The following is a 27,814-nucleotide window of genomic DNA, read 5'->3' as shown; positions in this document are numbered from 1 at the left end:
TGTGTGCATGAGTGAAGTTTGATTTAAGCCCTATACGGCGCCTCATAGTGTTCAGTGTTATTGTGTTAAATCAGTGTACAGCATACATAGTATGTGGTGCCAGAGAGAGAGAAAGAGAGAGAGAGAGGCTTCGCCTGCTGGAGGAAGAAAGTACTGCTCTGGATATATCAGTACAAAGTGAAACCGAAAGAGAAAAGTCTGTTTTTGTGGCGGACAAACGCGGTTATTTGCTGGCAGCAATAAGAGTGAGTACTGTACACTGTAAATTAACAATTTACACATAAAATGTAGCAGGTGGACCCACTCACCATGCAGCAAAGAAACACCAGAAATGAAAGTTTCAACGTCATTAGTTTGCCACTAATAAGATGAGTTGTGGGAGTAACGTGATCTCGACATTATTAACCAATGGGAAGGCATGTGGGCGGGACGATAACAGATGACACCCAACTTGTTCTCTCCTTTCCTCCCTCTGACACTCAGGTTTCCACCCGGATCTCAGCATGTCTGGCAGACATCTCATCCTGGATGGCTGCTCATCAGCTGAAGCTCAATCTCAGTAAAACAGAACTGTTGTTTATCCCTTGTGACTCATCCCCATGTCAAGACCTTGTGATATCCCTGGACAACAACCAAATCACTCCTTCAGCCACCGCCCGCAATCTTGGGGTAACCGTGGACAATCATCTGTCATTTTCCCCACACATCGCTAACCTTACTCGCTCTTGTCGATTTCTTCTTTACAATATCAGAAGAATTCGCCCATTTCTTTCTTCACTGGCTACGCTGGTGCTTGTTCAGTCCCTTGTTATTTCAAGACTGGACTACTGCAACTCACTCCTGGCAGGCCTGCCTCTGTCCACGATTCGTCCTCTGCAACTGATCCAGAATGCAGCAGCACGTCTCATTTTCAACCTTCCCAAGTCTTTCCACACCACCCCACTCCTTCATTCCCTCCATGTCTTCCTGTAGCTACCCGCATCAAATTTAAAGCCCTGATACTCTCCTACAAAGATAAAAATGGCCCAGCACTCACTTACCTCTCTGCTTATCACACCACAGACTGCACTACGTTCCCTTCGAACCTCCAGCACTGCTCGCCTCATCCCACCATCTCTCAGAGATCGAGGGCGGCATTCATCCAGGCTCTTTTCTGTTCTGGCACCTAGGTGATGGAATGAACTTCCTCTAGATGTCCGTACATCAGAGACTTTGACTATCTTTAAACGACGACTCAAGACGCATCTGTTTCTCCAGTACTCGGAATAACCAAGAAAATGGCACTTAGTTATTAACCTAGTTAACCCAGTGTAAGTATGTATCCAATGATGTAAACATTGCACTTTTTGTAAGTCGCTCTGGATAAGAGCGTCTGCCAAATGCCTAAATGTAAATGATACATGCAGATCCGCCCCAGATTCAGCCCCACCTCGATCTGTGGGCTGCAGATAGGGGTACTTGGAAAGAACTGCTCTGGATATTTCAGTACAAAGTGAAACCGATTGAGTAAAGTCTGTTTTTGTGGCGAGAAAATGGTGAAGTTATTTGCTGGGAGTAATAACAGTGAGTACATGAACATTAATCTGTAATGTGTAAGTTTTAGGATTATTTACTGAATAAAGATAAATTGTGTCTAAACATTACACACTTTACTATAAAAAATGTGGATAACACAGTGTTAATGCAGTAACTAAACCGTAAACAGCATGTGTGTGTGTGTGTGTGTGTGTGGTTTTAATTTTAACTTTTTTTTTATAAAATATGCAGGGTTTGGATTAAAATAAGACCTCAAGTTTACTGTATGATGGTTAGGTTTTCTCTTTTTATTTCTCTTTTATTTAGTCCCATTTATCTTTTAAACACCCATCACTAAAACAGAAACCGTCAGAGATAAAACACAACATTATTTACATGATACTATGAAGGATGTTTAAACAAATAATAAAAATGCTTATATCAGTAATTTCCTAATCCCATGTTTTTCTCCTCACCAGGATGAAGCTACAATCATTAAAAGACGTATAACTTTCTGAAATCATGTCAAGTGAGCGTGAAAAAATGACCTCTGAAATGGGTCTACCGGAAGACCTTCGAAAAATAGAAAGGTAAGAACTGTTTAATAATAAAGAGGGCTTTAACGTACACAAACCCAAAATTATAAAATAGTGAAGTAACAGATTAAGCATGAAATCTGTCTTAATACCATTCTTTTACAATTTGAAGTCAGGGTTTAAGAAATGTTGGCAAAATGTAAAAAAGAAAATGTATACTAAAAAAATTTTAAATGGGAGCAAGTTTAAAAACTATTATTGAGCCCTAAGCATTATGGGTAATTTTTGAATGTTTCATAGTTAAGGGTGCTACATTTCAGTTTAGGGTCACATGTGTATATAAAAAAAAGTACAGACAAAAAATTACGATGATCAGGCCCAATCTGGTGCGGCAGGGCAGGATAGTCACACAGTGGGCTCATGCAGTTAAAGGGGAAATAAATACAAGAGGACAAAGGTGACAGTTTGTGTGTAATGGAACAGACCATAGCAATGTTTACTGATGTCAACAGAGACACTGACTCTAAACTCTAAACTACATTATCATATCTTCTTCTTTGTCTTTGGGCTGTTCCCTTTCAGGGGTCGCCACAGCGAATCATCTGCCTCCATCTAACCCTATCCTCTGCATCCTCCTCTCTCACACCAACTAACTTCATGTCCTCTCTCACTGCATCCATAAATCTCCTCTTTGGTCTTCCTCTAGACCTCCTGCCTGGCAGTTCCAACCTCAGCATCCTTCTACCGATATATTCACAATCTCTCCTCTGAACATGTCCAAACCACCTCAATCTGGCCTCTCTGACTTTATCTCCAAAACATGTAACCTGGGTTGTCCCTCTGATAAACTCATTTTTGATCCTATCCATCCTTGTCACTCCCAAAGAGAACCTCAACATCTTCAGCTCTGCTACCTCCAACTCTGCCTCCTGTCTTTTCTTCAGCGCCACTGTCTCTACGCCGTAGAGCATCGCTGGTCTCACCACTGTCCTGTACACCTTTCCTTTTATTCTCGCTGATACTCTTTTATCACACAACACACCTGACACTTTTCTCCACCCATTCCAACCTGCCTGTACCCGCCTCTTCACCTCCTTTCCACACTCTCCGTTGCTCTGGACCGTTGACCCTAAGTACTTAAAATCCTGCACCTTCTTTACCTCTGCTCCCTGTAGCCTCACCGATCCTCTTGGGTCCCTCTCATTTACACACATGTATTCCGTCTTGCTGCGGCTAACCTTCATTCCTCTGCTTTCCAGAGCATACCTCCACCTCTCCAAATTTTCCTCCACCTGTTCCCTGCTCTCGCTACAGAGCACAATGTCATCTGCAAACATCATAGTCCATGGGGACTCCTGTCTTACCTCATCTGTCATCCTGTCCATCACCAGAGCAAACAAAAAGGGGCTTAGAGCCGATCCTTGATGCAGACCCACCTCCACCTTAAACTCTTCTGTCACACCTACAGCACATCTTACCACTGTCTTACAGCTCTCATACATGTCCTGCACCACTCTAACATACTTCTCTGCCACTCCAGACTTCCTCATACAACACCACAGCTCCTCTCTTGGCACCCTGTCATACGCTTTCTCTAAATCTAAAAAGACACAATGCAACTCCCTGTTACCTTCTCTGTACTTCTCCGCCAGCATCCTCAAAGCAAACTACATTATCATATAAGTTATATGTCAGCCTTTCGTTCCTCCTGTAGTTTCTCCCCAGGCCTCTAGAGGTCATTTGTGTTTCCCTTATCTGTAGTTCTTCCTTGTGTTTCCTCATTAGTTTTCTAGATCACCTGTGTCTCGTTTTCCCCCCAGTGTATTTAAGCTGTTTATTTTCTCCCCTCTGATTCACTCGGTTTTTGAGTCTCTGCCCTGTGTCTCCTGCTGAACCTTCCGTAACTATTCAGAGTTCCCTGCTGTAAGTTTTTGACTCTTTATTCCCTGGCTGTTTTCTCCCCTTGTGGAAGCTTTTGTTTGAGGGTTTGTTTTTCTTTATTTTTAATAATTCCTCTAAGTGAGAAGAACCTTTGTTGATTATTAACTGCCTGTTTATATCTTTTGCCCTTTTTCAAATAAATCTACTCTACCTGAGACATCTGCTTTGAGTGCTTTCAGTTGGGTCCAAACCTATCACCCTTGTGGCTCAGTGGTAAACTCTTCACCCACCACACCAGAGATCCGGGTTCAAGACCCGAGCCTGACAGAAAAACCGAGTCAATCATGGACCCAGAAACACTCGATACCAGAGATCTGATGAGGGTGGTTGCTCAACATGAATCATCCTTCCAGCGCCACGAGGCCATTCTCAGCCGACAGGAGGAGCTGATGGCTAAGCATTCTCAACTCCTGGCAGAGGTGACAAGTTCCATCCACCAGATTGCTGAACGGCTCCCTGGCCCCCCACAAGCCCTGGCCCCACCTGCCACTGCACCATTCCAGGGGCCTACAACCATTTCAGAGCCTTGCCTACCCCCTCCCAAACACTTCACTGGGGATCCTAGTTCCTGTTAGGGCTTTCCCACCCAGTGTTCCCTGACCTTCGAACTCTAGCCCTCAAGTTTCCACACTGACCGCTCGAAGATTGCTTACATGATTACCCTTCTCTCGGACAAAGCAATTTCCTGGGCCTCTGCAGTGTGGCAATCCCAGGATCATATGTGACCTTTAAGAAGGAGTTCGAATGAGTCTTTACCCAGTCAGTGGTCGAGAGTCTTCCAAGCGCCTGCTTACCCTCCTACAGGGCTCCCGCAGTGCAGCAGACTTCACCATAGAGTTTCGGACCATCGCGGCGACAAGTGGATGGAATGAGGAGGCGCTGATGGTCTGTTTTCAGAGGGGGTTGTCAGAGTCCCTACAAGACGAGTTAGCCACCCGTGAGCCTACTGTTGATCTCGAGTCCCTCATTACCCTTGCCATCCGTCTGGACAATCATCTAAGAGAGCGGAGGTTGGCTCGTCGTAAGGCACCTCCACCTCAATTACTTATGAGCAGATCTGTTTCGCCAGTTGGTGTGCCCCCTAGAGCGCCCCTTGTCCCTGAACAGCATTGTGATTTCCCGGAGAACATGCAGTTGGGTCGCTCCAGGCTCACTCCTAAGGAGAGGGAACGCCGCATGAGGGAGCGGCTTTGTCTTTACTGTGGATCTTCTGGCCACTTTCGCTCCTCTTGCCCTGAGCTTTCGGGAAATGGGGGTCCCCGCCCAGCTGTGGGAGGGCTGTGATGGGGAAAATTAGAGATCCTCCTACTAATGCCGTCCTAGCCATTCCGGCCACTCTGTCCTGGGAGGGTCACCAGCTTCTGGTCCAAGCCATGATCGATTCTGGTGCTGCGGGCAATTTCCTGGACCTGTCAATGGCTAAACAACTCAAGATCCCAACACAACCCCTGTCTCATCCCCAGGCCGTGACAGCATTGGACGGCAGACCGCTGGAACCAGGCAAAGTAACAGAGGCCACTCAGCCCCTGCAACTCGCCATTCTTCAACACCAGCAGAAGGAGACCTTCTATCTTATTGACTGTCCTGAGTCCCCTGTCATCCTTGGTTACCCCTGGCTGCACACACACAATCCCCACATCGACTGGGCTGCTAGCACTATTCTTAGCTGGGGCCTCACCTGCCAGGCTACCTGCGTACTTCGGAATCCACCCTCACCTAGTCCAGAGCTTCCGGAGCCTACTAACCTCTCTCGAGTCCCCAGGTGCTATCATCAGTTCAAGACGGTGTTTAGCAAATCCCGAGCCACCTCCCTACCACCTCACCGCTCCTATGACTGTGCCATTGATCTGCTCCCTGGTTCCTCCCCTCCAAGAGGTCGGATCTTCTCCTTGTCTCCTCCTGAGCGTAAAGCAATGGACATTTACATCAAGGAGTCCTTGGCAGCCGGCATCATCCGTCCCTCTACTTCTCCAGCCGGTGCAGGCTTCTTCTTTGTGGGAAAGAAAGACGGGGGTCTCAGGCCGTGTATTGATTATCGGGCCCTTAACAAGATCACCGTTCGGAATCGATATCCCCTTCCGCTCATGGCCACGGCTTTTGAGTTACTTCAAGAGGCTTCCGTGTTTACAAAACTAGACCTTCGCAATGCCTACCATCTTGTTCGGATCCGGCAGGGTGACGAATGGAAGACAGCCTTCAACACCCCCACAGGCCACTATGAGTATCTGGTAATGCCCTTTGGACTTACAAATGCCCCTGCTGTATTCCAAGCTCTAATTAATGACGTTCTTCGGGATATGCTAAATCTATTCGTCTTCGTGTATCTGGATGATATTCTCATTTTCTCAAGATCACTAGAGGAGCACAAGCAGCATGTTAGCAGGGTCCTCCAGAGACTTCTCGATAACCATCTTTACGTGAAGCCCGAGAAATGTGAGTTTCATGTCACTTAGGCTCAGTTTCTTGGGTTCATTGTCACTCCTGGCCATGTGGAGATGGACCCTAAGAAAGTCGAGGCTGTCCTGAATTGGCCCACTCCCACTTCCGTCAAGGAGGTCCAACGCTTCATTGGCTTTTCAAACTTTTATAGGAAGTTTATTAGGAATTTTAGCTCTGTGGTGGCTCCCTTGACAGCGCTGACTAAGGGAGGAGGAACCAAGATTTGCTGGGGCCCAGAAGCATCAGGGGCCTTCCAGGATCTCAAACGCCGTTTTACTTCCGCTCCCATCCTTTCTATCCCTGACCCAGAAAAACCTTTTGTGGTGGAAGTAGATGCATCGGAGATAGGCGTAGGGGCCATCCTGTCACAAAAAGGTGAGGACGGTAAATTGCATCCCTGTGCTTTTATGTCTCATCGTCTTTCAGATGCAGAGCGGAACTACCATGTGGGGGATCGAGAACTGCTAGCGGTTAAACTTGCTCTGGAGGAATGACGTCATTGGCTTGAGGGGGCTCTGCATCCGTTCCAAGTTCTCACGGACCACAAGAACCTGGAATATCTCCAGCAAGCTAAGCGGCTCAATCCTCGGCAGGCTCGGTGGTCGTTGTTTTTTAATCGTTTTCAATTTATTCTGTCTTACAGACCCGGCGCCAAGAATGTCAAACCGGATGCCCTGTCCCGAGCTTACTTTCCCGAGACAAAGGAGAAACCGCTGGCCCAGATTATCCCGAGGTCAAAGATCATTGCACCCCTTCAGTGGGATCTAGAGCGGGAGGTGCGGGCGGCTCAAGCTCATGAGCCAGATCCAGGAGGCGGTCCATTGGGCCGCCTATACGTCCCTCATTCTGCTCGGGCCCGGGTCTTGCAGTGGGGTCATGGGTCCTCCTTGACATGCCACCCAGGAACTGCTCGTACACTCGAGTTTGGTGGCCATCTATCAAGGTGGATGTAAAGGGCTACGTGGAGGCCTGTACTGTGTGCAGCCAGGGTAAGTCCACTCAGCAGCGACTCCAGGGCCTACTCCATCCCTTACCCATTCCCCGCAGGCCATGGTCACACCTGTCTCTGGACTTTGTTACAGGACTCCCACCATCCCAAGGTAACACTGTCATCCTGGTGGTGTTGGACCGGTTCTCTAAGGCCGCCCGATTCATTCCTCTGCCCAAGCTGCCATCTGCTAAGGAGACAGCTGAACTCCTTATAAGTCATGTCTTTCGGATTTTTGGTATGCCATTAGATATGGTCTCTGATCGGGGGCCTCAGTTCTCATCCCGGTTCTGGAGTGCCTTCTGCAGGCTGATTGGGGCCACAGCCAGCCTTTCATCTGGGTTCCATCCTGAGTCCAATGGCCAAACAGAACGGATTAATCAGGATCTGGAGACCACCCTGCGGTGCATGGCAGCCCAAAACCCTACTTCTTGGGCAACCTACATTCTGTGGGCGGAATACGCACACAACACCCTCCAGTCTTCGGCCACTGGACTGTCCCCCTTCGAATGTCAGTTTGGGTATGTCCCCCCATTGTTTCCTGAGGAAGAAGCACAGGTGGGCGTTCCATCTGCCCAACGCTTCGTTCAGCGCTGCCGACAAACCTGGAGGAAGGCTAGGCAAATCCTTCTTCGATCCTCCAAAAGATACCAAAGTCAGGCAAACCGCCACCGCCGGTCAGCGCCCAACTTCCGACCTGGTCAAAGAGTCTGGTTATCCACCAAGAACCTGCCCCTCCGGGTTGAATCGAGGAAGTTGGCTCAGAAGTTCATTGGCCCCTTTCGCATTGCCAGGAAAGTTAACCCTGTTTCTTATCGTTTATTTCTTCCTCATTCCCTTAGAATTAACCCGACGTTTCATGTCTCTTTGTTAAAACCTGTTTTGTCTTCTCCCTTTGCCCCCCCACGCAGAACCCCTCCACCTCCCAGAGTCATCGATGGCCGGCCAGCCTACACAGTCCGCCGGATACTGGACTCCCGGAGGATCCGGAACTCACTACAGTATCTGGTGGACTGGGAGGGTTACGGGCCGGAGGAGCGCTCTTGGGTCCCAGCCAAGGACATCCTGGATCCAAGTTTAATCCGGGAGTTCCGCACTCGGCAATTGGGAGGTGCTAAAAGGAACGCCAGGAGTCGTTCCTAGAGGAGGGGGTCCTGTCAGCCTTTCGTTCCTCCTGTAGTTTCTCCCCAGGCCTCTAGAGGTCATTTGTGTTCCCCTTATCTTTAGTTCTTCCTTGTGTTTCCTCATTAGTTTTCTAGATCACCTGTGTCTCGTTTTCCCCCCAGTGTATTTAAGCTGTTTATTTTCTCCCCTCTGATTCACTCGGTTTTTGAGTCTCTGCCCAGTGTCTCCTGCTGAACCTTCCGTAACTATTCAGAGTTCCCTGCTGTAAGTTTTTGACTCTTTATTCCCTGGCTGTTTTCTCCCCTTGTGGAAGCTTTTGTTTGAGGGTTTGTTTTTCTTTATTTTTAATAATTCCTCTAAGTGAGAAGAACCTTTGTTGATTATTAACTGCCTGTTTATATCTTTTGCCCTTTTTCAAATAAATCTACTCTACCTGAGACATCTGCTTTGAGTGCTTTCAGTTGGGTCCAAACCTATCACCCTTGTGGCTCAGTGGTAAACTCTTCACCCACCACACCAGAGATCCGGGTTCAAGACCCGAGCCTGACAGTTTTATATATATATATATATATATATATATATAATACTGTATGTTGTTTATATTTGTTATTACCGTATATATTTAAATTCTGAACATGAAAAAAGGGGAAATACCTACATCTAGTGGACATAGTTTAGTACTGCAGACCAAAACCAGGTCTAGTCAATGAGCTCATCAATGTAAAATTTGTGGTGAGTCGTTGTAGCATCACAAAATCATGGAACTTAGCAAACTTAGTCACAACCAGTTATTCTTTCTATGTAAAATGTTTTGAGACATTTTGAATTTCCATTCTTAAGTTATAAGAACATTAATTTAAATCCTTGCCAAAGCAACACCCTTTAACACGTCACTAAATCCTTTACAGTTTCACATCAGCCATGTTATTCATTATAACATTTTGTGACATATTTCTACTATATTTTCTTCTCACCACGAACAAATACAATAAACCTGTAAACACGACGCCACTTCCTGATCCAAACACATGCACTCACACACACACACACACACACACACACACACACACAGCGCCATTTTAGAGTGAAATTTCTAAATGTCATAATAAACTCCTCATAATGATTTTTAATGTTTCTGTTTATATTGTGTTCGGTTTAGAAATAAGTTTTAAGCTAAGAGAAGAAGAGTTATTGGTTGTTGTGTCCGCTGCACCTTGATACACTTACCGGTCTGGGCCCGATCAACTGTGAGAGACAAATATTTTAGTAACAAAAAATTAAAACTGATTCATAACAGTAAACACTCCCTGCTGCCAATTAGTGGCGCTATGACTGAGACTCACAATAGTCATGTCATTGAGTGCAGCTTTCTTCTCTCCTCAAAACTGAGGATTGATGTACATCAAGAAATTTACACAGAAGGTATTATAAGTTTAAAGCCATAAGTTTAAGGGCTCACCAGAGCTAAATCATGTGAGAAATAAATTTTCCTTCAAAATTTTAGATCCTCAATGTTTTGAGATCATATTGGCCTGGTTTAATGGCAATCAGATACATTCTGTAGGAAGAGTATATCACATTCCATTGTGTGCGTTTTTCAAACAACCCTAATTAATTGACTTTCTGTTAAGCTGATCTCATGACATGGAGTATGAAACTTAACTCAATGAGATGAGTTTCACACGTTTACGTGCAAGTGTGAGGTATGCAGCTAGATTTCTGACAAAGTTCCAGGGGGCGCTGTGAAGGCCCTGTGCCACGCCCCGGGCCCAACCACTCTGGCCTTCCTCATAATCACTTCCCTTCTCTATGTGAAATATTATTTTAGAACATTAGGCCTTTCCACTTGTAAGATATGAGAACATTATTATTTTTTTGCTATTATATCTTTATTTACTGTAATTCCTCGCTATAACAACACGATTCAAATGATCAAAAATTTCTTTACAGTTTTAAATGAACCATGTCTTGTCAATATTCTGACTGATTTTGGAAAAAATCTGAAGAAATTAAAATTTTCAGATTGTAAAAAGTGACACACTTTCTGCTGCCAGTTGGTGGCGCTATGACTGAGACTCATAGTTGTCATATCGATGTGATCAAATTTCTATTCTTAACATATTCCTAAGATTTCATGTACATCACTTAATGTACACAGAAGTTATTGGCCACTTCCTGTTTCTTTTTATTTCATTTTAGACCGAGGTCTCCTGTATCCAGCTGTGTGTCCTTTAAGAGTGACCAGTCAATGCCACTCTCCATCCACTTTAAAGATGGAACAAACCTTCAGGAAAGGTACTGTTGTCAGTCCTGTTCACTGTTTGTCTCATGGAAAGTCCAATTTTATAATGAATTTAAAATATCATCACCATCATCATCATCACCACCTCCAGCAGCAGCAACATCATCATCATCATGATCAGTTTGATTTAAAAAAATGTATAGCGCAGATGAATGTCTTGTTAGCATTTAAAAACCTCCACTAATGTTTTCATCCACCAATGCAGTAAAATGTTTAATTAAATTACCTGAAGAGGTATGAGGAATGTTAGCAAGAGAGGGAGGAGACCAGGCTCATCTCCAAGCACAGAATTAAGTGTAGAGAATCAGTTAACTATTAATCCTTCAGCTGTTAATCATACTCCAAAATGTCCAGATTAGACTTCCTCATACTTAATGGTTTACATACGTATTCAGTTAAATATGGAACTGAAATCATGTGTGAATAGAAACAGTGAACAAAAAGAAATAAACATTGTGTTGGTGAGGAGGGAAATCTGTTTGTGTACAGAGGTGAGTTAGTCTCGCTTAATGATATAATTAACATTTTATTCTGTTTAAACTCAGAACGCCTTCACGGTACACAATCACACCCATTTACTGTTATGGCAATTGGCAGAAGCCATTCCTGATTTAGTCCACCTTTGCTGTTATAATGTGCTCCACATTTGTGAAGGCTTTCCACTAGATGTTGGAGTGTGGCTGTGGGGTTTTGTGTTCATTCACACACTACATGAGGATTAGTGAGCTCGGGTGCTGATGTTGGGATGTCGAGGAGGCTCCAGAATATTTGAAAAATTTTGTCCCACTCTGTTTATAATTTGTAATGGCTGACCTGTTGAGGGTGTACATACTTTTGTCCATATAGTAAATTGTTAACAAAGTTAAAGATTCAGAATTCATTTAACATTTAAAGATTTTAGAAGATAAACCAGTCATTTCCCTTTACTCTTTAGTGAAACTATCTCTGATCTTTCTTGGAATTGGTGTATTTCAATACTGTAAGATATATAATTGATAAAAGACATTTCTCTTGACTCTTTAGTGGAAATAAGAAAAGGCCAAGTTCCCCCTTATTGAGCTGTGTGTCCTTTAAGAGTGACCAGTCAATGCCGCTGCCTATCCACTTTAAAGACGGAACACACGCTCAGGAAAGGTATTGTTGTTTCTTTTTAATCATTATATTCTATAAAAAATGTTTGCAATTTTATTTTTTAATAAACGTGTTCTGAAAAGTACAGTGCTGTGGAAAAGTATTTTCCCCTACCTGAATTTTATTTTGCCTAAATGATGTCCGGACCTAAATCGGATCGGGATGCTGAAACATGACCCCAAACAGGTTATTTAAACAGGACTTTCCAATGTGGCTGAATTTAAATGATTCTGCTCAGAAGAATGGGCCAAACTTCACTCACAGTGACGTGAAAGACTTATTTTCAGTTTTAACAAACAATTGATTGCAGTTGTTGCCACCAGAGGTAGCACAACCAGTCACAGTATTAGGTTTAGGAGGAAATAACTTTTTCCACATGAGGGCCAGGCAGGTTTGGACAGATTTTTTCCTTTAATAATGAGAGTCATCATTTAATAACAGAATTTTGTATTCACTTGGATTAAGTTTGTGTGATATTAAAACTAGTTTGATGATTTGAATCATATACAATGGGTATAGAAAAGAATTACTCCCCTTTAAATTAATTACATTTTGTTGCTTTGCAGCCTGCAATGAAGACAGACACAGTTTTTTTGTTTTGTTTTATCCAGCTGTATTTATTCAGTGCAACTTTTAACATCTAAGTGAACAATATAACAGCAACATGTCAGAAAAGAATAGGAAAAAAACTGAGTTTATCTGAGTTGCAAAAGGATCGACCCTTGCGTCAGTATTGTGTTGAACCATCTTTTGCTTTAGTTACAGCCTTCAGTCCATTGGGATACTGTATGTTTTTACTAACCTTTTACATCTAGACTTTGTAAGATTTGCTCATTCTTCTTTGCAGAGCTGCTCAAGTTGAGTTAAATTTGATTGTGACCGTTTCACCGTGTTTCACACTCCTCAGGAGTATGTGCGTCAAACTGACAGGTGTCATTGATGCTTTCACAAATTACCATCCACTCATTTTTATCTTCAGAGGTAGAGTAGGGCAGAATTTTGCTCAATTTATTTATTTATTTATTTACATTTCACCCCCTTCTCCACAAGCAAAATGGTTTCATCCTCTCACAAGTTTCTTTTTCTTTTCTGTTTGTGGACTGCAGTCTTCAGGTCATTCCACAGATGTTCAGTGGGGTTTAGGTCTGGACTCTGACTCGGCCATGCCAGGACATTCACCTTTTTCTCCTTCAGCCACTGTGGTGTCAGTTTTGCTGTGTGTTTGGGTCATTGTCATGTTAGAAATAACAGTATATTACCACCTCCATGGTTTACTGTAGGAATGGTGTTATTTGGATGGTGAGCTGTGTTGGATTTCCACCAGACATATAGTGTTACAGCCAAATAATTACATTTTAGTCTCATCTGACCATAACACGTTTTTCTTGGTCTATTTTTGTTAAGTTCAGACGCTTCGTGGCTTTTTCTTGTAACCCTCCAATACAAACCACATTTATAGAAAATTTCTGATATTGTTGTCACATGCACACAATCACCACTCTTTGTCATAAATTCCTGTAACTAGAATGTGGTTATATTGAGACGGGTGATTTTTTTCTATACTCACTGTAAGAGTGATAAATATGCCAAAAAAAACATTAAAGGACAAAAACATTTTTAAGTCATTTTGATTAGATTATGACTGTACCTAAATAAACTTTGAGAGTGATTCCTAGGAGTGATTCTGAGATGCTGAGTTAATCCGGGAATCTTTTATTTAACCAACTCACTGGTAATTGCTCAATATGCTTAGGTAAAGTCTTGGAAACTACTGTTGTGTGTTTTATGAGTTTAGACAAATAAAGATTGTCTCAATAACTGTGACGTTTTTATGAGTAATCCATACAAAAATCTAAACTCTTATTTGTGCCAACAGCCTCAAGTGAATGGACTAAAAAAATCAAAGTAGTTTTCAAGGAACTTTCAGATCAGATTAGATTTAACTACATAAATCTGTAAAATTTGTCAAAACAGTTTTATCTCTGATCACCTGAATTGGTGTATTTCAATGTTTTAAGGGATACAGTATTGATTGATAAAAGACATTTCTCTTTCAGGAAAGGTATTGTTGTCACTTCCTCAGAGAGTGAACTTTCTTAGCTTCCAGCATGGTCGGACTCTGGAAGTGAGAAAAAACAAATTATTTTTTTGTTTTTTCTCGAGACCCGCTACTCTCTATAATGATGCATGACTGGCCTTTTATATGCAGCCCAGGACAGTGGGATGGTGAAAAACAATATCCTGTGAGATGGTGGAGAACATGCGAGTTTCCCCACTCCTAACCAGGCTGTAGAGCTGGCTATGTTGCTAAAGGGTTTCTTTTTACTGGTTGAGTGATGAGTGTGAACATGGTACGAGGTGCTGGTTGTAGGACCGCAAGCACACCTCCCATGAACGCTTCTCTGCATCATCACAAGATAAACCCTTACAAATATATGCACCTCATAGGGCCTTGCAAACTGTGCAATACTTTCAAGGGACCTAACCAGTCTTAAATAAAATAAAAGAACAAAACTAAAAGGTGGACTATCCACTACCACAGGATGCTTCTGCATCAGGTCTCACACATCTCACGTAATTACCGTGCAGCCACATACTCAGTGACAGCCTGATGTGCACCTCCAGTAAAAGATGTACACAACCCAAGCCGGGGGGGCCATGTCATTGTGAGGGAAGCTGTGGTTTGTAATCATTCAGATAATTTATTTTTAATGACATATTAAAAGCATTTAAGCTTGTTAGCATTTAAACATATCTGCTAATATATTTATCACCAGAGCATTAAAGGTGCTTAAATTTAAGGATTTACATTTGCTTCGAATGTAATATTATCAGTTTAGAACAGCCTAGCGTATTAACTCGGGACAGAACAGAATTAAAGCATTTTCATTAAGATTCAACTAAAATAAACAGTAAAGAAACAAATCCATGAATTTAATTAAGTTGTTAAATTTCACAAGAGGAGAATCATCCACTAACAAAGTTACCAAACACAGATTCTTTTTATTATACACAAAATTCAGTCTATTCAGTCTTGTCCACTGAAGCTTCACACTTGCAGTTTAGCTAAGAGTTAACTTTATTTAGGACATTTATATAAAATTATTGTGTTCATTTTATGTTCTGATTTGATAGCTTGTTCGAATCCCTGTCACTTATGGTTGTTATTTTTTAATGGAACATAAATAAATCACGCTGTTATAATTACACCATATGTCCAAAAGTGTCTGGACCGATGACCATCACACCCATATGTGCTTATTAAACATCCCATTTCAGAGCTACTTCCCCTGTGCTGTTATATTGCGCTCTGCTCTTCTGGGAAGGTTTTTCACTAGATGTTGGTGCGTGGCCATGGGGATTTTCAGTCCAGTGGGATTGAGTGTAAAACACTTAGCAAAGGGAAACTGTAACGCTATAGCACACACAGAGACATTCTCTACAACTGTGTGTTTAGATTTTGTGGTAACAGTTTGGGAAAGAAACATTAGGTTTGTTGGTCAGGGTGCACAAAATTTTGACTATAAAAAGTACATACAATATGTCCTATTACTGGTGTTTATGGTCAGCAAGTTGTTTTTAAACAACATTATTTCAGTATTACTGTATATTGTAATGTGAAAACAATAATATTTCCCATTCTCTCTTTTTAGAAAAAAATCCTTCCAGGCTACACCACATACATGTAGCACTGACAGAACACCAGGGATACCGTCAAAGAGAAGGTATACAGTTTCACCAATCAATACTGCTTTTTATTTGTTTTATTAAATGAAACTGACAATCAAGTTAAATTATTTTGACTGTAGATATCATACTGAGCCTGCAGCTGCTGTAAAAAGTGACAATAAAGAAAGCAAAAAGATTACAGACCCGCTCTACAACATCTTCAATGTAAGTCTTAAATCATCTTTGATGATGCTTCCTAGAATGTCAAAGCTCCAGACACAAATAAATTTAAACCCAAAATATTTAGGAGCCAAGTCACATTTTTAGGAGCCAAACTTAAAACCCCTTTTTATAAAATCATAAGATGAACTCATGTAACCATGGTGATTTGAATTGCATCATGGATACAAGAAACCCTAGAAGCTGTGCTTTGTTAGTATTATCTAATAATGATGACTGAGCATGTATAGAGTCTGGCTAGGATGACTGTACCCGAGAACTTATACTGTCTAACTGAGGCCTTGTATGAATGGCATCTGATATAGATGAGGCAGTGCGTGAATGGGTAGGAAATGAGGAGAAGTCATTTCCTGTGTTCCAATTAGCTAGTTCCATAGAAACGGACTGCACAGGGTATTCAGCCGTCATAAGTAAGATTCTAAACCATAAGGAGTGAAACTACTCCCTTCAAACAAAATGATGAGCAGTAAAGGGAACAAGTGAACAATGGTTTATCATTTTTCTGTAATAAAAACTACAGTACCCATCAGTCACTGTGCCTCACTGGACCGCATAATAACATGGACTACCTGGATTTAATTAAGCAAATAGGTAAGATCCTTCAATGCAATGATTGTCTGTGGAGATTCTCAATCATCCAGGTAGGGTTATCTGGAGTTTTTACCAACTAAGTATAAAATGCTTCACTACTCATCCAAGTAGCTTTTTCAGTCTCAAACAACACAGTGAAAAGTTTCGACCTAACTTTTATGTCTATATAAAAGTATATACATACAGTATGAACGTCTTCACTGTTTGGACATGTTAGTTTGGTTTATCCCATAAGTGCTTGAGCGGATTGGGATCTAATTTCTGCTGCATTGGCTTTTCTTTTGGATTGGACCAGATGGGTTGGTCTTTGGTAACTGATGGCATGGGGGAACCTTTGGTGCCCATGATCCTCTCGGCCAGTTTATTTATATAACTGATAATCAATGCTAATGTTTTAATGTTATGACTGATTGGTGTATATATACATACTGTATTTGCACTAAAGGGGAGTTCACTCAGGGCTTCATACACACGGAAACAGCCACTGGTTAATAGTCTTCACTTGTCAGTCAGTAATACTGTTTTACAAACCTGGTGGAGAGAGAAGGAAAGGTCTATGGTGGTTATGCGACTTGTTTTTTCTTTTCTTTTTCTTTGAACTGCTTTCACGTAAGTAGAAGAAGCACTTGCAGATATTGCAGTCTTTGACACAGTTACATTATAGCAAAATGAAATAATTTTCTTGCATATCCCAGTGTGTCATGATAGAGCATTCCTGTAGCAGATAGGGTAAGGTGCTTGGTTACATTTAGGCATTTTGGCAGATGCTCTTATCCAGAGCAACGTACATTTTTTAAATTTCATACACATCCGAGTAGTTGAGGGTTAAGGGCCTTGCTCAAAGGCCCAACAGTGGCAACTTGGTGGTGGTGGTGGGGTTTGAACCTGGGATCTTCCGAACCGTAGTCCAATGCCTTAACCACTGAGCTACCCCTGGCCCTGATTAAGATCCCAGCAGTGGACATGAGCATGGATGTAATGGTTTTCTCTACAATTTGCATTGTCCTTGACTCTAAAGACAAAAATCAGCAAATTCTATGCGCAGTCTATAAGTACAGACTGTCAGCTAATATACACACTAGGATATGTGACTAATTTAGTAATTTTGGATCAGAGAACATTAGTAAGGTTTATCATGCCTTAATATATAAAATAGACTGTGTGAATTAAGTGGAACCTTGGATTGCGAGTAATGCGGTTTTCGAGATTTTTTATACATTTTGACTTGAAAAATGAACTAGTAAACAAAGTCTTTGTTTACGAGTACCGGGTATCATGTATTACGCATGCGCTACTTGTTTCACGTGATCACAACTGCGCCAATGGTTTTTCGCTCTTTTGCGCTACAGAATTGTGGGTAATCATCTTCCCTGCTGGGTCTTAGTGCTCGTTTCTTACTGGTATAACCAACATCTGTGCACGCGTGTACTGTTTACTATAACACTGTGACCATGTGTGTGTGTGTAAAATATATTTTATTTTGTGTCTGTATGCGTGAGTGTACAGCGCGCATGTAAAGCAAAAGCAAGTCTCATTAGAGAGGTTAAAGATCCATTTTCTCTCTCTGTATCAGTGTGCACTTTGTGTGCGCGTGCGTCCTTGGACACACACAAACACACCACTCGTCCTGTCGCACGGAAACACCTATCTGTCGGGATTTATTTTTACTTTTTTTTTTTAAGGTAAAGTTCAGGTTAATTTGTTTTATTTTTACTTTATATTTTGTGTTAATTATTTTTATGTATTTATTTTTTTGGGCTGTGGAATGAATAATTTGAGATTCCATTATTTCCATATATTTTATACAGTGTATATATATATATATATATATATATATATATATATATATATATATATATATACAGTGAGTTCAATAAGTATTTGATCACCCTGTGATTTTGTAAGTTCTCTTACTTAGAAATCATGGAGGGACTACAATTTTCAGCATAGGTGCATTTCCACTGTGAGAGACAGAATCTAAAAAGAAAAAATCCGGAAATCAATTTTTTTTAACAATTTATTTGTGAATTACTGTGTCAAATAAGTATTTGATCACTTGCTTATCAGCCAGATTTCTGACCCACAAAGACCTGTTATTTTGCTTTTAAATAGTCCAGCTACATTCTGCTTATCATTCTAAATTAGTAGCACCTGTTTGAGGTCGTTAGCTGTCATAAAGACACCTGTGCACCCCACAATCAGCCAACGTCTAAGTAGCAACATGGGCAAAACCAAAGAGCTGTCAAAAGACACAAGAGACAAAATTGTAGACCTTCACAAAACTGGAAAGGGCTACGGGGCAATTGCCAAGCAGCTTGGAGAAAAAAGAACAACTGTTGGAGCAATTGGCAGAAAATGGAAGAGGCTAATGATGACTGTCAATGTCCCTCGGACTGGGGCCCCACGGAAGATCTCTTCTCGTGCGGTATCAATGATGCTAAGAATGGTGAAGAATCAGCCCAGAACTACACGGGAGGAGCTGGTCAATGCCGTAAAGAGAGCTGGGACCATCGTTTCCAAGGCTACCTTCAGTAATACACTAAGACATCATGGTTTAAAATCTTGCATCGCACGGAAGGTTCCCCTGCTTAAGTCAGCCCATGTCCAGGCCCGTCTGAAGTTTGCCAGGGGGCCATCTGGATGATCCCGAGGAGTCATGGGAGAAAGTCCTGTGGTCAGATGAGACTAAAGTAGAACTTTTTGGTCTTAACTCCATTCGCCATTTTTGGAGGAAGAAGAATGATGAGTATCATCCCAATAATACCATACCTACAGTGAAGCATGGAGCTGGAAGCATCATGCTCTGGGGGTGTTTTTCTGCACAGGGGACAGGACGACTGCACTGTATTAAGGACAGGATGAATGGGGCCATGTATTGTGACATATTGGGCAAAAACCTCTTTTCCATCAGTCAGAGCATTAAAGATGGGTCGTGGCTGGGTCTTCCAACATGACATTGACCCAAAGCACACAGCCAGGAAAACCAAGGAGTGGCTCCGTAAGAAGCATATCAAGGTGCAGTGTGTGCAAACCTGGTGAAGAACTACAGGACCCGTTTGACCTCTGTAATTGTTAACAAAGGCTTCTGTACCAAAGATTAACATTTTTCGACACAAGTGATCAAATACTTATTTGACACAGTAATTCACAAATAAATTGTTAAAAAATCATACAATGTGATTTCTGAATTTTTTTTTTTAGATTTTTCCTCTCAAAGTGAAAATTGTAGACCCCTCCATGATTTCTAAGTAAGAGAACTTGCAAAATCACAGGATGATCAAATACTTATTCACCTCATATATATATATATAAATATATATATATACAGTATATATATATTTCATATATTCCATATATAAACATTCAATTTAGTTTACAAGTGTTTGGATACTTGAGCACACTTCCGGAACGAATTATGCTTGTAATCCAAGGTTCCACTGTACCATAAAATTTTGCTTAAAGTGGTCCTGCATTTAATTCTCTCTGTGTTTTATGAAGGGTGTTGAAAATAAAATGATTGTGTTCATAAAACACGAGCTGGAGATGTTTAAGAGACTTTTAAGAGACAAAAACACAAAATATTATGGAGATGAGAGGGAAGATCTTTGGAGTGTTAAAGACGCAGCTCTTAATATGGCCTTGTACTTCCTGAAGTTGATGGAACACAGTGACCTCGCTGATGCTCTCCAAGGTAAGAAATCCACAGAAGACACACTTGAAGTGAAACTAAGAGGTCAAAATTTGTAAATGTGTGTTTAAACATAATGTACTTTTTATACTATTTCAAACAGCACAAATTATTTACTTAATCAATAAATTTATCTTTCTTGTTTTATATATATATATATATATATATATATATATATATATATATATATATATATATATATATATATAATCAGATGCCCTAATAGGATTCCAGCAACGTAAACTCAAATCAAACCTGTGTAAGAAGTATAATCGTGTATCAGAAGGAATTGCAAAGCAGGGAGAGTCCAACAATCTGAACAAGATCTACACAGATCTGTACATCACTGCTGGTGGAAGTGGACAAACGAATGAACAACATGAGGTGAGACAAATTGAAAGACAAAAAACTAGTGTGAAAACTGAAAAAAGTCAAATGGACTTGGAGGAACAAATTGAATGCAAAAGCATTTTCGCACCATTACCTGGAGAAGAAGACAAACCCATCAGAACTGTGGTGACACAGGGGGTCGCTGGCATCGGGAAATCCATCTGTGTGCAGAAGGTTGTTCTAGACTGGGCTGAAGGAAAAGAATATCAGGACATCAAGTCCATATTCCCACTGCCTTTCAGAGAACTGAACCTGAAGGACAAGGGCATTTACAGTTTGAAGGACATCATCTATCAATTTTTTCCAGAAGCAAAAGAAATGAGATTCACAGATAAGTATAAAGTCATGTTTATCTTCGATGGCCTGGACGAGTGTCGACTTCCTCTAACATTTGGTGAAAATGAGAAGTGGACTGATGTATCAATGCCAACCTCACTGGACACTATAATGACAAACCTCATTGAAGGAAATCTGCTTCCGTCTGCTCTCATCTGGATAACCACTCGACCAGCAGCAGCTGCTAAGATCCCTGCTGAACACGTGGACCGGGTCACAGAGGTGCGCGGCTTCAATGATGATCAGAAGGTGGAATATTTCAGAAAGAAAATCAGTGATGAGACTCTGGCCAACAGAATCATTGATCATGTTAAAGGATCGAGAAGCCTCTTCATCATGTGTCATATTCCTGTCTTCTGTTGGATTTCAGCTACTGTACTTGAGGGGATTTTGGGACAAACAGACAGTGAAGACAATCCACAGACTCTGACAGAGATGTACACGTACTTCCTCATCTTTCAGATTGTACAGGGGGACAAGAAATATAACAGTAAGACTGCCTCAGACATTCCGTGGGATAAAGAGGGAATTCTTTCACTGGGAAATCTCGCCTTTAGTCACCTGGAAAACAACAACCTGATTTTTTATGCACACGATCTGGAAAAGTGTGGAATTGACCCCAGTAAAATAGCGGTGTACTCAGGAGTGTGTACTCAGGAGACTGGCAGATTCTTAGGCACAGTCTTCAGCTTTGTACATCCCAGCATTCAGGAGTTTGTTGCTGCTTTATTTACATACGTATCTTTTAGAAATGAAAACAAGAATGTTTTTAAACGATCAGAAGAGAGCAAAGAAACAGAAGTTATTAATTTGCTCAAGATGACAGTGGACAAGGCCTTAGAGAGTGAGAACGGACACTTGGACCTTTTCCTCCGATTCCTTCTGGGTCTCTCAGTGGAGTCTAATCAGGAGCTCATTCAAGGTCTGCTGACACACACAGGAAGCAGCTCTGACTGCAAAAAGGACATAGTCGACTACATTAAGATTAAGTTTGAACAAAATCCATCTCCTGAAAGATCAATCAATCTGTACTACTGTCTGAAGGAGTTAAATGATGATTCACTGATGAAAGAGATCCAAAGCTACTTGAGCTCAGGACGTCTCTCTGAAGCTGAACTCTCACCTGCTCAGTGGTCTGCTCTGGTCTTTGTGTTACTGACATCAGAGGAGGATCTGGAAGTGTTTGTGCTTCAGAAGTTCATAAAGTCAGATGAATGCTTTAAGAGACTGCTGCCAGTCGTACAGGAAGCCACAACAGCCCTGTAAGTAAAACTTTTTTATTACTGTATGTCCCCCTAAAGCTTGTCCATAGGTATTTTGACGGCAGAAAGTACCTATTATTGGGCATAAACACTGTGAACTTGCATTTATCCTACTGCATGGATCATTTATGCCTGTTTAAAATTAAAGGCATGTGAATAAAAGCTGGGAAATGCAATAAATAAAGATTATTTATAATACAAAATTATGTGGACACCAGAATATCAGATGCTTACAATTTTTTTACATTTGTCTTTTTGAAGTCTAAAATCATGAACAGTACTATGGAGTTGTCTTTTTTTTTGCTTCTGTTATGGGCAAAACACCTGGAACTAGGTATTAGATTGTTTAACTAAAAATAGATAATTTTTATTTACTTTTAAATTCTCCTTTCAGACTCAGTGAGTGTAACCTGACAGAGAGAAGCTGCTCAGCTTTACACACAGTTCTCAGATCAGAATCCTCCAAGCTGACTGAGGTGGATCTGAGCAGGAATCCTCTGGAGGACTCAGGAGTGAAGCTGCTTTGTGCTGGACTGAAGAGTCCAAACTGTAAACTAGAGACACTGAGGTGAGTTCATTTCCCCTAATAAGTAACTTTTACCTGACTGATGTGATTGGAAACAGAATTTAAGGAGGCGAGATACCACTTACATGATTAAATGACAGGACATACTATAATTTAACTTTAATTCTCATGTGAACCCATACTAATAAACACTGACACAGTGAGTATATAAAAAGCCTTGTATACAGTATGTCCAACGATGAAAGAACTGGATAAAAATAGTGTCATAGTTATATTTAATAATACAAACACACAGTAAGTACAAGGTGACAAGTGAAAATATTACACATTTTCCAAATGATGTTTATATTCACTAATCACAGTGAAGTAAAGTCCTATAAAATGTTACTTTATATAGTAAAATCTCCTTTAAATTTTAATAACAAAATGCTTTTGTTCTCTGTAGACTTTCAGACTGCAGTATAAGAGAGGAAGGATACACTGCTCTGGCTGAAGCTCTGAAATCATCTCACCTGATAGAGCTGGATCTCAGAGGGAACGACCCTGGAGACTCAGGAGTGAAGCTGCTCACTGATTTACTACAGGATCCAGACTGTACACTGAACACACTGAGGTGAGGAAAATATACTGGGGTTAATTACTTTAATACAAAATACAGTTTATTATTCTAAAAGAACACTAACATGATAGAATGTAAAGTACACTAATAATGTAATCTCTCTTTGTTCTCTCACTGCAGTTTGTTAAAAAGTCCTGAAGCAGAGGAAGCCTGTAAATCTCTGACTGAGGTTCTGGGTACAAACCCCTTACTGCAGACAGAACTGGATCTGAGTGGGAAAATAAAAGGAGACTCAGGAGTGAAGCAGCTCTCTGTTCTACTGGAGGATTCACACTGCAGACCTCAGACACTCACGTGGGTATTATAATGTTAACTTCCTATATAAAATTTAAATGTTAATTTCTTTAATTTGGATAAAATTCTTATGCTATATTCTACTTAACAGCCTCAAGTGGCTCAAATCTGATTTTCCTTTTTTAGATGCAAAAGTTTTGGACAAAAATGTTTTTCAGATCGGATCTGATTCACTTTTACATGTAATTGTAGATCGGATACATATTCAATCTGTGGTCATGTGACTAAAAAGTGAATGGTGGCATTTTTGCTTTTGCACATGTGTGTGGTTCTCGCTGATGGCACCAACATTGCAGGGATTTCATAGCATTTCTAGCAACAGAAGCTGAACAGCTAAAGTGAGACATCTGGCTTTCTTAATTCTACGTATCAATGTACGATTGGGTGCCGTTTCAGAGGACAGACACGTCCACATTAGAGTCAGATAAAAGTCACTTGTAGTTTTAAATGTGAACCGTCATGTCATGCAAATCCGATCTGATCAGAATTGAGCAATGTGACTTGTACTGTGAATTTTTCCAATGTGAAGATTGTTTCCTCTGTCCCATGTTATCTTCAGGCTAAAGGACTGTGGTGTTAGAGAAGAAGGCTGTTCTGCTCTGTCTTCATCTTTACAGTTAAACCCTGCACACATAAGAGAGATGGATCTGAGTGAGAATAAGTTTGGAAACTCTGGAGTGCAGAAGCTTTGTGCACTGCTGCAGCATCGACCCTGTAACCTGCAAATACTGAGGTGAAATTTTAATACAGCTTATGACTTTACATGTAGAATGAAAACACAGGCTATGTGAAGGACATACACTGAACAGCCACAACATTAACACCACCTCCAGGTGAATTGAATGACACATCAATTATACCCCAGTAAACTGGTGACAGAATCATGACCACCCAAAGCTCACCTATGTCCATGGAGACCAAAGGTCTGCCTGTCTGGTCCAATTCCACAGAAAATCCAATGCAGTACAAACTGCTGAATAAAGTCTGTGTTGACAACACTAGAAGGAGCATCCAGTGTACCACAGCCTGCCATGCACAGGGCCCAAGCCCCCTACCAGGCCTACAAGCTCCCCAGATCCCAATTTGATCAAGCCCCATGTTATACGCAAACAAGTCCAATCCAAGGAGGCGCCACCCCACATCCTACCAATGTCCTGGTGCCAAACACCACAGCACAGCCCCAGAGGTTTTTTGGAGTCATGCCCCTAGGAGTCAGAGCCGCCCTAGCAGCACAAAGGAAGCCTACACAATGCTGGGCATAACATTTAGCATGTTAACGTTATGGCTATTTGGTGTGTGTGTGCCTGAAACCTTCATGTTATATTGTAACAATGACACGAGGTAAAACTTTTAATCAGACATTAGACTTAGAATTTTTTTTTATTTCCTTCAACTCTTTAGACTTTCAGACTGCAGTATAACAGAGGAAGGATACACTGCTCTGGCTGAAGCTCTGAAATCATCTCACCTGATAGAGCTGGATCTCAGAGGGAACGACCCTGGAGACTCAGGAGTGAAGCTGTTCACTGATTTACTACAGGATCCAGACTGTACACTCAACACACTGGGGTGAGGTATTACCTACAGTAGGTAGTCAACCAGAATGCCTATTACCGCTGTGATCACCGCCGCGGCAAAATGACAGCGGCCAAAATAAATCAGTTGCATTTCAAAGTCATTCGTGAAATGACCGCCAGGAGGCACGAAGTAACATTTTCACTCGCCACAGTTTTAAAATATAATTAAGTCAGAAAAAAATGATAATATGTTGTAGCGAAGAAAACATGAAAAAAAAAACATTGGTTAAATGTTGTTTAGACAGACAATCAACTTTACTAGCTGATAATTTTATTTGTACAAAGAATGAACTGTTATATAGCCTATCTCTGTTTTTATCAATTTATTGTTCTTTTAAAAAATATGTTACATTAAACTATAAATATAAAAATAACTGAAAAAATAGACTTTCAGAATAAAACATTAGAATAACTAAAAAAAAAAAGACTTTCTAAAAAATGCTGTTGTTTCTGTAAAACATTTGTGTTTATTCAGGTCAAAATTCTGGGTTATTTCAGGTACTTTAAACACATTGTTGTGTTGCTCATGTTGGGTCAAATGAGATGTAGTGGGTCATTTACAAATGAACACCTGGTTGAGTCATTTTCACCCAACAACTGGTTTATTCATTATTCTCTGTTTTTTTTTCAAATGCCAGCTTTCAATATGTTTGAAATATTACTGTTGTTGTGTCACAAGTGTAGTTTTAAGAGTTGTTTAGGTGAGAATGTGTGTGTATACAGCTCAAAACATCAATTTTACTTTCTAAAAAGATTTAATCGCCCAACGATTTCGGAGATTTGAGCTTCAGGAAATTTTCCGGCACTCCGCGCATAACACAAACATTTTCTAAACGTGGGCTATTGTTGTTTACTTATACTACAGTATTTGTAAATTTTATTTAAATGAGGTTTTGGCTCAGTTTGTATTTCATAAGGTTTTGCCAGCGAAGGTACAGCACAACGGGGGTCATTATTTATTAAAAAAATTTATGATGATCATAACAGCCTACAGCATTTCATTTTAATAATAACGCAAAAACACAAGCGGGGCTGAATGACATCGACATCTGCAGACGCAGTTTCCCCATCCTTGCTCCTGCTGTAACAATTGGTTCACCTGTTTAACGGTAGGCCTACTTGTTCCTTGTCAGATTGTGATTTCTACTTGTTACATTGTTATTAGTCTTAAATTGATCCTGTCTCCAATTTTTTGGAGGGTGTTGCAGAGACCAGATTAGAAATGAGTACACATTTTCAACAAACAATTAAATTCCCATAGTACACCATTAAATAATAAGCTGTTGTAGAGATTTCAATATTGTACAAGGTAAAGCAACTTTACAGATTTATTTCCAATTTCTGTACTGTTTAACCAAAATAGTAAAGTTTTTTTTTTTTTTTCTTTTTTTTTTTTGCAGATTGTTCAAAGGAATAACATGTTCCGTGATGAGGCAGGATGAGATGGCATAAATTGTTTTGTGCAATCCAAAACTTTTCACCATGGTTTGATACAGGTATCAATACAGTATGTATTCAGGCAATGTAAAAAATGGATCACCCATAATATATTTACATATTTTTTTAAAATTATAACGGGCAGTAAATTATGCAGAATAATGCACGCATAAACAGGCTAAACTGAACATGCTGGCCAATGTGCCATGCAGAGACCCCTACACCTCCAAAGGTGCAACTTCTTTGCCATGAAGGAGAGAATTCCTGCATAAGTTGGAGCAAGGTGCAAAGACCTCCTTGCTTGTGGCAGAGCCAGCTGTATTACATTGCATACATAAACAGGAAATAAGTATTCAGACATTTTTGTTTTTGATATTTAATATTTCTCCAGTATTTATGTCTACTTCAAAAATTTTGACTTTGTGTTCAGAAATCAGTACAAAAAGTATGTATGTGTGAACAGTTCCAGCTTTAAAAATGTGTGGAAGTTGGACTACTGATCAGCTGGTCACAGATAACCCCAGCACCACCAAACTATCATTGTTGGGCCCTTGAGGAAGGCCCTTAAGTGCTGAGATGTATAATGATATACATTTAAGTTGCTCTGAATAAGAGTGTCTGCAAAAATGGCATAAGTGTAAATATTAAAAATGTGTGTAATGTTTACCTAAATAGGAATAAAATGTATGTACTGTATATAGTTTCAAGGATGAGTCTTTGGTCTTTATAGATTTATCAGTCTGTCTCTAACAAGCAAGATGGGGTATCAGTGAGGGAAAACTTTGGAAAAATGACAGCAGCCAAAATAAATCAGTTGCATTTCAAAGTCATTTGTGAAATTGCCACCAGGTGGCGCAAAGTGACATTTTCACTCGCCCCAGTTTTAAAATATAATTAAGTCATAAAAATACTGTATGTTGTATCGAAGAAATACAATAGTGTTTTCATCTGAGGCAACATTTGTTCTTCGAGGTTTTGTCTTTCATTAAAATATTTCTTCACCCATGAAAATTGGTGACAGAGGAAACCTGAAAAACGCTAATTATTTTCACAAAACCCAAAATATGTAAGGCAAAAGGATCATGGAATCATGACATTTTTTTATGTATCCGTTTTACTTCAAACCTCATCTGATTTTTTTTCTTATTTTAACGTATATTATGTTTTCCTGTCGGATGGAGTAAATGGGCCCTGCAGGTCAAAAACAT

At 40.7% G+C, this 27,814-nt stretch overlaps 1 protein-coding gene across 2 annotated transcripts; it reads left to right on the top strand.

Annotated features, from left to right (window-relative positions):
* The first annotated feature begins 108 nt into the window (after positions 1 to 108).
* Positions 109 to 27,702, top strand: LOC128527498 (NACHT, LRR and PYD domains-containing protein 12-like). 2 transcript variants are annotated; one of them, XM_053499912.1, is made up of 14 exons: positions 109 to 245; positions 1,995 to 2,105; positions 10,744 to 10,839; positions 11,870 to 11,980; positions 15,631 to 15,702; positions 15,787 to 15,871; positions 19,976 to 20,168; positions 20,380 to 22,153; positions 22,548 to 22,721; positions 23,125 to 23,292; positions 23,419 to 23,592; positions 24,152 to 24,325; positions 24,994 to 25,161; positions 26,570 to 27,702. In XM_053499912.1, the coding sequence occupies exons 2-14, from the start codon at positions 2,038 to 2,040 to the stop codon at positions 26,619 to 26,621; spliced, it is 3,309 nt and encodes a 1,102-aa protein (XP_053355887.1). In that variant the 5' UTR covers positions 109 to 245; positions 1,995 to 2,037; the 3' UTR covers positions 26,622 to 27,702. The 2 variants fall into 2 exon arrangements, with proteins under 2 accessions (XP_053355887.1, XP_053355886.1); XM_053499911.1 differs by lacking the exon at positions 109 to 245 and adding an exon at positions 1,497 to 1,563.
* The last annotated feature ends 112 nt before the right edge of the window (positions 27,703 to 27,814 follow it).

Source organism: Clarias gariepinus, chromosome 7, assembly GCF_024256425.1.
Source record: "Clarias gariepinus isolate MV-2021 ecotype Netherlands chromosome 7, CGAR_prim_01v2, whole genome shotgun sequence".
In the NCBI taxonomy this organism is placed as follows: Eukaryota; Metazoa; Chordata; class Actinopteri; order Siluriformes; family Clariidae; genus Clarias; species Clarias gariepinus.
Note: the sequence above shows the minus strand (reverse complement) of the source record. Positions and strands in the feature narration are given on the sequence as shown.

What these genes read in the sequence shown, in the direction of transcription:
- LOC128527498 (XM_053499912.1), top strand. Translation starts at nt 2,038, where the DNA reads ATGTCAAGTGAGCGTGAAAAAATGACCTCTGAAATGGGTCTACCGGAA. An exon ending in GGGATACCGTCAAAGAGAAG is followed by an intron (nt 15,703 to 15,786) that starts GTATACAGTTTC and finishes TTTTGACTGTAG; the next exon opens with ATATCATACTGAGCCTGCAG. An exon ending in TGTAAACTAGAGACACTGAG is followed by an intron (nt 22,722 to 23,124) that starts GTGAGTTCATTT and finishes TGTTCTCTGTAG; the next exon opens with ACTTTCAGACTGCAGTATAA.